General features: G+C 36.6%; 1 protein-coding gene across 1 annotated transcript in view; it reads right to left on the bottom strand.

Annotated features, from left to right (window-relative positions):
- The window catches only part of LOC110028692 (glyceraldehyde-3-phosphate dehydrogenase GAPCP2, chloroplastic), a 27,344-nt gene that overhangs the window by 4,736 nt on the left and 7,513 nt on the right, over positions 1-15,095 (bottom strand). The window contains exon 6 of the mRNA XM_020730642.1: positions 5,582-5,694. Coding sequence (XP_020586301.1) covers positions 5,582-5,694 — 113 coding nt within the window. The remainder of the gene's footprint in view (positions 1-5,581; positions 5,695-15,095) is intronic.

Genomic DNA, 15,095 nt, shown 5'->3' with positions numbered 1-15,095 from the left:
GACTTTCTCTAATTTTGTCTGTCACAGGAGCTACACCAACCCTATCACGAATATATTCATTCCGTATTTTGTCTCTAAGTGTAAAGCCACTCATCCACCTAATCATTCTCATCTCGGCAACACTTAACTTATTATTATGCTTCTCTTTTAAAGGCCAACATTCAGCGCCATAGAGCATTGCAGGTCTCACCACCGTCTTATAAAATTTTCCTTTCAGTCTTATCGGTACTTTTCTATGACACTTCGACGATTACAAGAAAATAATTCTCTCCTTACTTCCTCTCTCCTCTCTCTCCTCTCCTCTCTCTCTCTCTTACAGCTAAAGAGAAAAAAAAGGGAAAAAAACTAAGGGAATCCCGTAAGCCTTCTTAGCACAAGAATTCAAAGGAAAAAAAAAGGACAAAAGAGTTTTTCTTTTCTTCTTCCTTTCAGCCTTATGGCGTGGTGAGGAGAGCAGGCAACTTATTGCTATTTATAATCAGCATAGCATAATAAAGGAGGAAATAATATTATTTCCTCCTTTGTTGGACGTGTTTCCGCGTCAAAACCTTTTGGCGAGACCGCATAGGAAAGGGAAGGCGGGACCGCGTAGGAGCTTTGGCGGGAGCACGGGGAACGCATGAGACGCGGAGAGAGAATACGAGATTAACAAATTAAATAATGTTGTGTATCGGGTCCACTAATCACAACAATTCTCCACTTAGAGTTTGGGATGCTAGCTGCATCGTCCCCTGGCTGCATCGTCCCCTGGCTGCATCTTTTTTTTTCAAGTGTGATATCCTTCACTTCTACAACTCAAAACTTGTTTTCAAGCTAGAAGAACATCTGAAGTCGAGCGAGCACAACTTCAGTTTCTCAAGTGTAATGCCCTTGATTAACATATCAGCAGGGTTCCTACTTCCACAAATTTTCTTAAGTAGCAATTATATGTCATCTAACAATGATCGAATAAAGTGATAGCTGATTAGAATTTGTTGGATCGACAGATTCTGGGGGTTATTCAATTAACCTTGTCGAGGTCCGTTGCTCACAACGTTATAAAGGAGAGGACGTGGCAGATCTTAAGGCGGTCTTATAGGTATATATAAAAAGTCATCGGCGAATAACAAGTTGCACTTAATGAAAAAGTTATTCAACCTGAAGATGACGGAATGTGTATATGTTTTTCAACATCTGAACGATTTCAACACCATCACAAACCAATTGTCGTCTGTTGAAATTGATTTTGACGATGAGATATGTGCGTTGATACTGTTGACTTCATTGTCGAATAGCTGGGAAGCTATGAGAATGACAGTTAACAACTCTGCAAGTAAAACTAAGCTAAAAATATGAAGATATTCGTGATTTAATTTTAGCTGAGGAGGTGCACAGAAAAGATTCTGGCGAGACCTCAAGTTCAAATTCGGCACTAAATGTTAGTTCCGGAGGGAGATCAAAGAACAAGAACTCAAACAGAGGAAGGTCAAAATCAAAACACATAAGCAAGAGCAAGTCAAAGTCTTGTCAACAAGCAACCTGCTGGAATTGTGACAAAACTAACCACAAAGAAAAAATGCAAAAATCCTAAGAAAACGGAGAACATTAGTGTTAATGTTGTAACTGAAGAAGTGCAGGATGCACTATTGCTTGCAGTTCATTTGCAGTTCATAGCTCCGTTGATGCAGTTCATAGCTCCGTTGATGACTGGATACTGGACTCAGGGGCTTCCTTTCACACATCTTCCCATCGGAAGTTAATGCAAAACTATGTTGCAAATGACTTTGGGAAGGTGTACCTGGCTGATGGAACAACTTTGAATGTGGTGGGGACAAGAGATGTTGAAATTGCACTCCCTAACAAAAACAAATGGATCCTACCAAAAGTTAGACACATTTCTGAACTGAAAAAGAACCTCATAATTGTTGGGATTAGTGGACCCCGGTACACTGCATTATTTAATTTGTTAATCTCGTATTTTCTCTCCACATCTCACGCGTTCCCCGTGCTCCCGCCAAAGCTCCTACGCGGTCCCGCCTTCCCTCTCCTATGCTGTCCCGCCAAAAGGATTTGACACAGAAACACGTCCAGCAAATAAGACAATAATATTATTTCCTCCTTTATTCTGCTATGCTCATTATAAATAGCAATAGGTTGTCTGCTCTCCTCACCACACCCACGGCTGAAAGGAAGAAGAAAAGAAAAGCTCTTTTGTCCTTTTTCTTCCTTTGGATTCTTGTGCTAAGAAGGCTTACGGGATTCCCTTAGTCTTTTTTCTCTTTAGCTGTAAGAGAGACAGAGGAGAGAGAGAGGAGAGAGGAAGTAAGGAGAATTATTTTCTTGTAGTCGTCGAATCGACGACGGTGTAATTTCCTCGAAGCAATAAAATCTTCTGCAGCTCCGTGGACGTAAGCAATTTATCGAACCACGTAAATTTTTGTTTCCGTTGTGTTTTTTATTTTGCGGTTTTTTTTTCTCGATCTAGTGTTTCGTTTTATTGTCGTTGTTTTTTTACAACAATTGGTATCAGAACCATGGTTTCAGATCTAAGGAAGAACGATGGTCGGAGACGAAGTAAAGGTTTTGGGGATCGAGAAGTTCGACTACACGGATTTTGGCATGAGAATTGTTAGAGACCGAATCAGAGGCATGTTGAGGCTTTCACATGTTGATTATGTGAAAAAGGTGCTTAGCAGGTTTAAAATGGACAAGACCAAACCAGTTGGCACACCTGTGGGCAGCCACTTCAGACTCAACAAGAATCAGTCACCCGAGACAGAGGAGAAACGTGACTACATGAGTAAGATTCCTTACGCTTCAGCTATTGGTTCACTCATGTATGTTAAGGTCTGCACCAGACCGAATATTGCCCATGCAGCGGGAGTTGTGAGCGGATACGTGAGTAATCCAGGGAAGGAACACTGGAAGCTGCGAAGTAGACCTTGAGATACCTAAGAGACTCTTCAACAACTTGTTTGTGTTTATCAGGAAAGAGTCTGGAGGTACAGGGCTACATTGATGCAGATTTAGCTGGAGACATTGACAGCAGAAAGAGTACTATAGGTTATGTTTATACTCTTGGTGGTACTGCAGTGTCATGAGGCTCGAATCTACAGAAGACAATTTCCTTGTCCACTACGAAAGTTGAGTATGTTGCAGTGTCAGAAGCTGCAAAGGAGATGATATAGCTATAGAGTTTCTTGAAGAAATTGGGTAACGTTGCTCAGAAGAGCACTCTCAACAGTGATAGCCAGAGCATCATATTCCTCTCCAGAAATCCAGCATTTCAATCCAGAACCAAACTGATTCAGATCAGATATCACTTTATTCGATCATTGTTAGATGACGGACAGCTGCTACTTGAGAAAATTTGTGAAAGTAGAAACTCTGTTGATATGTTAACCAATGGCACTACACTTGAGAAACAGAAGTTGTGCTCGACCTCAGTATATAGGGGTCCACTAATCCCAACACATTTATCATCCTTTTCTCTTAATTACTATAAAAAATAATTACATTTATCACCCTTCACTCTTTCTATCTTGTCATTCTTACGATTATTAAAAAAGTGTCATTAATAAAATGTTTGTCGATGAAATAAATTCCAACCTTTGAGCTCCTCGATATGATGAGAAAACTCAAAAGTGTGGTTCTCTTGAGATAGATTTGATTTGTTTTAACCAAACTTTGACTGATATTATATCATTTATGATAAAGGATCTTCCTAATGAGTGCAATCACCAATAGTTAAATAGCTCTCCCGCTTGCACGGAAAACTCCCACTTAAGAGGTTACTTTAGTGCAATTTTGGATTTATATTTAATTTTTAGGTTTGAATGAAATTTATGGAGAATGGTGGCGGTTAGGTAGACCATATCAAGGCTACAGGATCCAATGGACCCAATCTAATAACGTCAGAGATATTTGATATACATTTGGTTTGTTTTAACCAAATTCTGCTATATGTTGCTTATTTAGGTTAGAGGTCATGACTTTCTATGGACAAGCACCAATAGTTAAATAACCCTCCCACTTGTATGGAAACACTCTAATATAAGTAAATTGCTTAGGTTAAACTTTAATCTTAGATTTATTTTTTTTTGTTTAAATTAAATTAATGCAACAGTTGAGGGTGGAGATAAACACTATCAAAATCACACAATTTTATCATCTAGTGTATCTCAACATAGCCAATATATTAATGTTAAATAGCTTTGACATTCAAAAAATTTAATTCCCAATTATAAGTTGCATCCTTCATGTATCTTGATTAGACTAGAGTAAACCTGCATACATGTAAAAATATATATATATAATTTTGATATTGATGTTGACTCGCTTACTAATGAAGAGGTTGTTGTATCAGTTTTACTAAATAATGAGGCATAGATCTTGGACATTTGTGCTTTTAGGTGTCAGGTATGATTGATAAGAGCTCAGAGACAAAGGATGACTATGAATTACCCATGAGTTTCAATTTGACTCAAAAAAGCTCATTAAATAGAGATGAAATTTTAGGTTAATTTGGATTTAATTGATTATTTTAATTTTGATTAATGGCATATTACCATGGGAGCTGCCCAAGTTTACATATAGATGGAGCATGCATCAATTGGAACGCTTAAGTTCAAATTTAATAAGTTTGTTAGCTTTATATTAACCCATGCTAATTAGATGGTTTATATGGAAGACACGTAAATGGCATTTACAGCCCAAAAGACAACAATAGCCCAATAATAAGTCTTACAACCTTACCTAATAGCCATAGGTTAGATGGCCTGATGTTTGTCATTTAGATTTTTTACTAGCATACAATATTAAGCTTAAACTTAATTTTTAGAGCTTACTATTATGGAGTTTCCTAAAGGATAGATGCTCATAATACCAGTTTTCCAAAAATATGTAGGATATATAACACAGATATTAGAATCAACCCAATAATGGGCCTTACAAACTCTCCCTCAAGTGAAGGCGGCCCACCCAATTAAGTTAATTTTGATTTTCAATTTAGTGTGTATCTTTTCTATTTTACCGGTATATTTGAACAATTATTATCACTCTACTCTGAGTATTTCTGATTTATACTAGCATATAAATTGAGAGCAGGGCAAGGAACACTGGTAGCCCCTTAAATAATATACCGTTACCATAGTAGAAAATGTAATCCAAGTTAATGGACAGCTAAAACCTCATAAACAGTAATAGTTTTTCCAGTGCTTCCAAGTCATTCCTTCATCATCCAGTTGGTTGCAATGAGAACTGTCAGACGACAGCATTTTGAAATGAAGTTGCAATCAGTAAGATGGACGGCAGATTCATCTGAATAAAACTGTAAAAAAATAAATTATTCTAGGTTTTGCATCATACAAGAGGCTCCCGCCATTCCTAAGGAACAAATTTGATATTATGCTGCTTTAACCTGTTTAAATAGGAGTATAATTCCACATCTGATCACATCATCCCTATGAATGGAGAAACCCATCCATCGGGCCTCATCCCAATCTCAAAAAACTGCACAGCTAAGTGCTTTCATAAAATTGGCAATTTAAGTTCAAAATAGATCACAAGACCCGGTTTCCATGGGTGAACGTTTGTTAAATACCTTTTGCTAGTGATAGCAACTCTCTTTCCATTGATCTCTAATGTCGACTCATCCACAACCTTCAGGGTTCCCTTGAATACACCATGTGTTGAATCATATTTGAACATATATGCCTGCACCATGTATCATGGTCATGAACTCAGCAGAATAAATGGCATCATCATTAGATTAGTTAGGCAGGTGAAACAAGACATACAATGCAAGCTATTATAACTAATAGCTGGTGTAGTGTTTGCAATGGTTGAAGATTGAACTATAAGTATAAACCCATTTAATGTGAGTTCCTATGACAGGTTTGATTCAAAGCAACATTATGGTAGTGTATTAAAACAAATGCTACTTCAGAAAATGGATCATAAACAGGAAGTTTTCCGTCAAGTCATGTTTTTGAAGAAGAAAATAATCTATTAAATCAGCCATACCAAAAATTTTTGAACGTTACGATGAACTATCTATTATTAGGTAAATGGCTTATCAATCCACCCTATACTCAAAATATTTTTATCAATGGTTTAACTTCTACAAAGCATCAATTATTGCACAGAGATCAGCAGATAGAGCTACCAATTCATTGAATATGCCAATGAAACTTGTCTGTTACTGTTGCCGCACGTGGAAGAAACTGCATTTTTTTTTCAAATCAATTATGAAACAGATTTTAATGATGTTTAATATAATGTCAAAATTTTAATGAAGTTTAATCTAGAAAGGACACCCATATCACTATGGTCCCACGCACGAGTAGATTGCACAAAAATCAATGCACGTCTTTTTTTTAAATTAGCGGGTGTGGGCCCGGGATCAACCTAGGTTCAACTCGAGTTTGACTTGGGATGGATATGAGCTAAGCACAGACTAATTATTTCAAATGGAGCATGCATCAATTGACTCACGAGTTTCAAATTTCAAATTTCAAATTTTAAATTTCAAAATTTAAAATGAGCATTTAAAACTCATATTATTGAAAACAATATGTTTTTATTTTTTCCAATTGAGTCGGCTACATCGAAGGAAAGTATTCAATTCCCCGCCAAAGCTTTCACGTAACGGCTCCCTTGAATTTTAATCTATACAATTCAGCCTCCCCCGCTCGCCTGGGCTCGGCTCGACAGAACTCTCTCTCCCATTAGCTCCTTCTTCCTCCCGCTCTCTGCTCAATCATGCCTCCCTCTTCCTCGCGTAGAAGAAGCCACGCTCGAGACCCTCTCCCGCACTCGTCTGCTTTCCTCCCTGCACCGAAAAAAAATTCACTCGCCTGCTCGATCCCGCCTCCCGCGCCGAATCCCCCACTCTTCTTCTCCCGCTCCCCTCTTCCTCGTGACCGAAATCCCCTCGCCTCTTCCTCTCTCAAAAAAACCTCGCCTTTTCCTCGCTCGAGAGAAACCCTCGCTCCTCTCTACAAACGTCGAAGCCCTCGACTCCTCCCTTTGCGCCAAAACCAATACCTGCTTCCACTCTCCCCGCATTCGACGCATGTTTTCCTCCCCCGACCGAAGACCAAAACCCTTGCTCGCCTCTCTCATCCTCTGCTCTCGATTCTTGCCTTAAACCATTGTCGTCCCAACTAAATTTTCAGCGATCGTCATTAGCAAGAAGGCGGTGATGAGATCGCAACGAACACAGAGCCGAAACACAGAGCAACGAACACAGAGCCGAACTTCTTTTACTTCTCTTTGCTCAGCCTCTATTCCTACTGAAAGGTATGGTTGCATATGTACTTTTGGTTCGATTACGTCTTGAACTGACTCAGATAACAAAGGCAGAATATTCTTGCAATTTGCATTTTTTTTAATGAGTAATTCAAGTTTGTCACGGCTCGCTTCCACATTTCATTTAAGATTAAAGAAACTTGTGACATTTCATTTGCTCATGCACAAACTGATAATTATCATTGTAATTTGTATGTCAGAATCATTTTGGCAGGTGAATTATGTTGGTTTGTACCAACGTTGATGATTTGTTTTCTTGGAATTTGTAACTACTTACATTTAAATGCAGAAGATGATCATCTATGGGCTGCATAATTTTGATAGTTTTTTTTTAGTGGATCGTATTGAATCTCATTAATCATTCTGCACATTTAATGACACATTTTCTTTAGGCAGTGATTTATCATTATAAATTTTCTCTTGAGAATTTATGACATTGTGTGTGACTACTTTACAAAGAACATTGAATTTGAAAGTTGGGCAGCTCATCCCTTGGTTTTGGCGTGACATGCCCATTTCTATAATGCTACAGCAAGCCATGTCATTGATTATTTTTATTTAGTGTTTTGTTCTCATACACCTACAAAAGGGCATTTTTTTTTAGGAAATTCACATACGTACCACACAATTTTCATACATGCACATATCTGATACCTAAATTTCAATGTTTACATACATGTCATCGAATTTTTATACGTTTACATATCTCACACCTAAGTTTCATTTACAAATTTAACACCCAAACTTAAATTTGTCTACCTATACGCCACCTTGTGCACGAAAAGTTACATTTCAAATTTTAAGAGTTTCTTTGATATGATAAAAAGGATCTTTGCAGTGTATAAAAATTCAATTCTTATATATCCACATATCTAACGCAAGCTATTTTCATACATAAAATCAAGGTGACATGTGTGTAGAAACTGAAAGTTTAAGTGTTAGGAATGTAAATGCATAGGAGTTGCGGGATACATAGGCGAAGCTTCATTAGATTCTTCTTGGTCGGTTGTTCGATATTATTTTTATCTTGAAGAAGGATCGAGATGTCATTCTAGCTTGTTGTTTTTACTGTTCTTTGCCCTAAACTTCCGTTGATTTGGGGCTTAACATTTGCCATTTGGAGTGGTTTTATGTGCTGTCTTTGAGCTTTTAAAATGTTGTTTAAAGCTTTTAGAAGGGGATGATTTGAGAGTTGTTTTTGTCTTGGGTTTATATGGGTGTTGTTTGAAGTATTTAGAAGTGTTGATTTGGAGTGTTTTAGAGTGATGTGGGAAGTTGTTAGCTGCCATAGAAAGCTGCTGTAAGTGTTGTGGGAAGTTGTTAGGTTGTTAGCTGCTATAGAAAGCTTTTGTAAGTGCTATGGGAAGATGTTAACTGCTATAAAAAGCTGTTGTTTAGGTTTTGGGTAGTTGTCATCTGCTGTAAGTGTTGTGGGAAGTTGTTAGCTGCTGTAGAACGTTGTTGTTTGGGCTCGGGAGAGCTGTAGAAGTGTGGTCGGGTCCTGAAAAAAGCTGTAAGTTGCTTAAAATTAATGTTTAGGTGTTGTCAAGCACTGCAAATTACAGTTTGGAGGTGTTAAAAATGCTACGAGAGCTTTTAAAGTGCTATGAGATCTTTTGGAGAGTTGTGAGAGCTGTTTGGGTGTTGAAATTGTGGTTTGGACTGCTGTAAGTAGCTTACAAGTGCTGCAAATTACTGTTTGGAGGTGTTAAAAATGTTGTGAGAGCTTATGGAGTTGGAGAGCTTTATTTATTATTTTTGGGGATGGATTTGGAGAGCTTTGTCTATTGTTTTGGGGCTAGATTTGAAAAGTTTTATTTATTGTTTTGGGGCTGGATTTAGAAAGCTTTGTCTATCGTTTTGGGGTCGGACTTGGACAGCTTTATTTACTGTTTTGAGCTGGATTTGAAAAGCTTTGTCTATCGTTTTGGGGCCAAATTTGGAGAGTTTTATCTACTGTTTTGGGTTTCACTTGATTATCATTTAAACATTTTTTTATGTCGATTCACTTATTGTTTTCCCCCTTTCGATTTTACTAGTTTTGGAAATGGGTTGGCCTCCTTCGTTTTATTTATTTTTAAATGATTAAGTCAAAAAAAATGAAAATTTCTGATTTAATTACTTGGAAGACACTTAGAAATATTTGAGGATTAGTTGAAAAAACACTTAATTGGGGGTAGAACACTTTAAATCACTTTAAACACAAGTTAAAGTGTAGGCTTCCTAGATTTTAGGAACGCACCCTAGGTGAGAGCTCATCTACCTAATTCTCAGTGTAGGCCTCCTAGATTTTATGAGCACACCCTAGGTGAGAACCTATCTACATATTTTTCAGCATAGGCTTCATAGATTTTAGGAGCACACCCTAGGTGAGAGTCCATCCACTTATTTTTGAGTATAGGCTTCATAGATTTTAGGAGCACACCCTAGGTGAGAGTCAATCTATCTAATTCTCAGTGTAGGTCTCCTAGATTTTAGGAGCACGCTCTATGTAAGAGTTCATCCACATATTTTTCACTATAGACTTCCTAGATTTTAGGAGCACACCCTAGGTGAACGTTTATCCAACTAATTTTCGAATAAATAATGAAACTTGGCACTTGACTCTGATTCACAAATTGATTAAGATACTAGAGATGAGGATGCACCAAGACGTAGTTCATGCTTTCTTAGTTAAATCAACAGTGAAATTCTCACAATAACTTAACCTACAATGAAACTCAGTGCACCGAGATTTAAGCTTGGATATTTCACTCAAATCCTCCTTTCAATTTTGAAAATTTATTTAGTAATAAGCTTGGAAGACAATTAGAAATTTCTCGCCTTATTTATTTTTCTTGCGAGTTTATTTAAATCCAAGTTTATTTAAATCTGCTACAAATCATATTATGCTCGCAATATTAATCACGCAACAATAGCAGATGCTCAGGTGCGCTTTTACAGTTTATCTACAGCATTTTTACTTTACTGCATTTTACTTTTCAAAGTATCTTTTATTTACTTGTAATTTACTTATTTCGCATGCAAAACTAAAATCGAAACAAAACAAAACCAAACATTAACACCAAACTGTAAAACATAAATCACCAATCTCAAACACTTAAACCCTGGAACTATCGCGACGACAGAAGATTCGGAGCTAAATTCGTGGACAGCATGTCGAGGAACTCAGACCGTGCAGCAAGAGGATTTTCTTCAACAATTTTTTTCCTAGTCTAAATAACAACCCATAGGATTTTGAGGTAGTTCGCCCTGCGCGACGTAAATTCTCACCCCTTCTTTAGGCTCTTGTACAACCATGTTGTGTAGCGTAAGTCCTAACTCGCCCTAAATTTTGAGGTTATCGTGTGACACACCGTAAATCTTCTTATATATGTGGGTTATTTGCATAAATAGATATTATACAAATGTAAGTCCCAAACAATAAAATTGGTAGGATTAAACACCTAAATAACATCTTCTCCAAAACAAAGTCACACAGTAGGATAGTCTGGGAAATCACTGAGGTTTCTCCTCAAGATCGGTGACATCCTCTACCTGTTCCTTCCTTTGGACTCCTGAAATAATTGTTCCTATTTGAGTCACTCTCACTTGTTTTTCCACCTCATATCGTGAAAACCTAAACTTTAAAATATTGAAGACTAATACCTCTGATCATTATCGAGAGTTTTCTCAAGTGACCCCAGTCATTTAAAATATAATTAACTATAGGGGCTTGTCTCTATAGGGAACTTGGAACCCAGGTAAAATAAAAACTATTTAATACTTATATTAAATAGAAAAACTTGTCGATCACATATAAAAGGTTCGCAGGTTAAACAAATGTCACAAATCTCTTAGTTTGTAGGATTGAGTCTACCGCCGAGATATACGAGTCGCTGGTTCAACAAGGAGGTTGAACTGAATTGGCCTACCCTAAATAGGGTTGAGAGGGTTGTCGCCTCCCCCTTGTTATCTTAATTTATTATAAATATATTTTTATTTCGTTTTAAGTTCAGTTTTGGTTGAGATTTCTGTTTGGATAGCCTCCAACGTCCCCTTTTTTACTTCTAGGACTGTATCTGATGGCGAGAAAGTGCTCCGACTGCAACTCGTCCGAGGTGGTAGGTGTGTATCTTACCTTTTCCTGTTTGCTGCCCTCTTCCCGCAACACATCTTCCTTGTCTTTTCCCTTGTTAGACCTGCTGCAACTTTGCCCTACACCTTCTAGGCCCGCTGCTGCTTTTCCCCATCCTCCATATATGCCGCAAACCCCTCTAAACCATCCAACTGCTGCTACCGCCCCTAGTACCAGACTTTATTACCGTCGACAATCCTTGTAGCCCCTCTCTTACTACTGCATCACCTAAAACCACATTCAACACCCCTCCTGCTGTCACCACCACGTTCTCTCAGCTCGTTTACCCCTTCTGCCTTTTTGTTTTGTTATCATTTATTTCCTGTTTTGAAGAGTCGTTATAACATATTTGAATTCTAACAATATATTTGCATTTCTTTGTGGTTTGGGTTAATTTCAATATCAACAAGTCTTAAGCAAACTTCCATTCATGAAGTTTTTTTTAAGTCTATAGGGAGAAAATAAGTTAGGGTCCAATAATAACAACCAAACTTACAAATTATTTCCTTGCTTTTCATTTTTCATTTTCACCAATGACACACATCAAAAGAGAAACATGTCGTGGTGCAAGCATTGCCAAAAATTTGGACACATAAAGATAAAAGATGGAAGTTTCAAGGAAAAACTATCCAACTTGAAGCTTGCTCCCCATCCACAACATTGGAGCCATAATTGCAATCTTGTTGCCATTTTTGAGACCCATATGCCAATTGAACCAATCCCTTTTAATGAGAAACAATTGGAGATTATTTAAGAAATATTATAACAAACACAATCTAGTAGTGATACACGTTTCTCATAAAAAAAATAAATTTGAAAGTGCCCTAAGTTTAATATGAGTGGCATCTAGTCCATGGATTATAGATTTGGGTGCCATAGATCATGTGGTTGTAGATGCCACTTTGTTTTATAGATACGATCATGCAAAAACTCTCATTGTTAATGTTACGTGTGTAAAAATTTGCAGTGACAAAATACTAATGTTTATCATCTTAGTTTTTTTCAAAGAAAATAAGAGAAATTAGTACATGAGTCATCACAAATTTTTGTGTGGAAACTTTAAAAAGAGACAAATCATAAGACTTAAAACAGTTGAAATGATTCTACTATGTAGAAGTAAGTTATCAAATTGTACTCGTCTCCTGAATAGGAGAAGGTGATGTTACAAGAGTGTGGAATGTTGACTTTACTTTTTCCAGAGATGACGAAAAATATTGGAGAAGCATTGACGATTGAACAGAAGTGGTGGGTGATATTGATTTGATGATTGTCGTTGATGGTGGTCCAAAGGCGATCGGTGATAGCCCATTGATAGTGGTGGTGGCAACAGTGGTAGCTAAGTTGTGACGATTGCTATTCGACAATGGTGACAGTTCAATGATGTAGATGGTGGTAGTGCGGCAACAATTCAATTACTTCGGTGGTTTATTAGACATAGTGAAAATGGGGATTTGACAGTGGCCGGAGGTGGCGACAATGACGATGGTGGTCCGACAGTAACCATTATTCAATGACAGTGGTGTAGTAGCAATGGGATGATGGTCCGATGTTGGCCACATAGGAAATTTGATATTTTGTCTATGAGCTTAGACATGATTTTTCATTGAACAACTGGATTGCTACTCTTTACATTAGATGAATTATAGAGGTCTTGATTTGAACACTTAGATGGACAACAAGGGATCGACAATGAATTTGGTAGTTTGCTTGTGAGCAAAAAAACATGATTTTGTAGCGCACCTATGAGCTTGAATAAGACTTGATAATTCACCTGCAAGTGCGAGTAACATCTTCTTGTAGAACAATCAAAATTTAACGAATTGTTGACATGATATAAATTAATTAATTACTTGAATACAATATAATTTTACAAGCGGACCGAAAATATTTTTTATGTTAAATATGAAGCTTTTGCATCCATTAGTTTGTTCAAATATATAAGGTCTTGCACGTGACATACTTTTAACGTAATTATATTCCTTCAAAAGACGTGCAAATCATCTTAAAAAGTGCAAATCTTACAAAATATTCTCATCCCTAAAGTTTTTAAAGCCCACAAGTGCTTTGATCATCGTTCTAAATGCTTGATCATACAGTCCGAGAATAGTACGTGAGCTTAAATTAGCTAGATTTTAAATATCATGCATAAAAAATGCTAAATATGTTAAATTGCCCAAATCTATAAAATCAAAATACTCATATGTGCTCCGATTAGTGTGCTACATGTTTAAATGTCTGATTTGAGAATGGTGCACATGCTAAATATAAGCTTAAACTAAACTATATTTCATCTTGAAAAGTATGTAAATCATAAAAGACACCCTCATGTGCTCCGAACATTACTAAATGTTTAAACGTTTTATCTAAAAATACTACAGAGGCTATCTATAAATAAACTTGAAATTTTTGCATGATTCTAAATGTTTGAATTTAGGCATATGAGAATATTATACAGGCTGGCATAAAACTAAATTTTAATCACCCGCATGTGCTTCAACTAACGTGTTGAACGCTAAAAAAGTTTGAGAATGTTGAGTGGTTAAATATACTTAAGCTAAATTATAATTTGCTTTGAAAAGCATTTCATCATTAAAAGAATTGCATATGTTCCAACTATCGTGCTAAATATTCAAATTATTGGTCTGGCAATGTTGCATGAGTTAGTTAAAAATAAAAGTAAAAAACCAACATATATTCCAATTTTTTGAACTAGCATTTAATGATATTAAATTTGATTTTGAAAAAAAAAACTTCAAGGCTTGAAAATATATGTGCAAGCTTATTAGAGTGGAGGAAATTCTAAGATAATTTCTTTTTTCGATATGCGCAGTTTTCTTGAACTTAGTGTTTGAGCATTCAACACATTGTATGGAGCACATGTGGGTAATAAAAGTTTAGGGTCTGTTTGGGGCAGCTGCAGTTTCTGCTGATAAGCAGCTTATCCAGCTTCTGCTGATAAGCCGCTTATCCTGATAATCTGCTGATGACCAGCTGATCCGGATAAGCTGTCTGGTTGTTTGGTTAGTGCATCTGGAAAACAGCTGATTCTGTAAAATTGACCATTCTGCCCCTGTTTTGAATAAAGTGTTTAGCTGTTTAGTTAGTGTGTTTTGTAAACAACTTATTTGCAAATTTTTTTAGTTGAATAAATAATCTGTGTAGCAGAATGTTATTTTCTCAAATGTCAAGAAATGAAAATGCAAAAAGGTTTAATAATATTTATATAACTCAAAAAAATTGTGATTACATCAAAAAAATATAGTGACACATATGAAAGTTCATTACACATTCACAAACTAACTAGTACGATCCCTTTGAAAATTGTTATTAAATGCTCACAGAACTAGTGGAAATGAAACTGGTTTTTTGTTAACATCAAATATTCATTCATGATTCACAAGGCCATGATCTCACAATATGCATGGGCTTAAATAGATTAACAAGTTTATACAAATTTGGAATCTCTTTCGGTATGAATATAAATGATGGAAGGAGAATAAAACTAAAGAAGGTCAAAATCATACTCCACTCTTAATATTCACCTCAAATAGTGCAGTTAAAGTCCCTCTTCCCTCGGAGTTTGAGAAACTATTTCTCAAAACATAGAAAGTTCGTGACTAACCAACAAAAATGAATGTGCAGTTAATGCATGCATATTAGTTTGTCTCCCTCCCAAAAGTACTAGTTG

Source organism: Phalaenopsis equestris, unplaced genomic scaffold (assembly GCF_001263595.1).
Source record: "Phalaenopsis equestris unplaced genomic scaffold, ASM126359v1 Scaffold000522, whole genome shotgun sequence".
NCBI lineage: Eukaryota > Viridiplantae > Streptophyta > Magnoliopsida > Asparagales > Orchidaceae > Phalaenopsis > Phalaenopsis equestris.
This window is presented reverse-complemented; position numbering and strand designations above follow the sequence as displayed.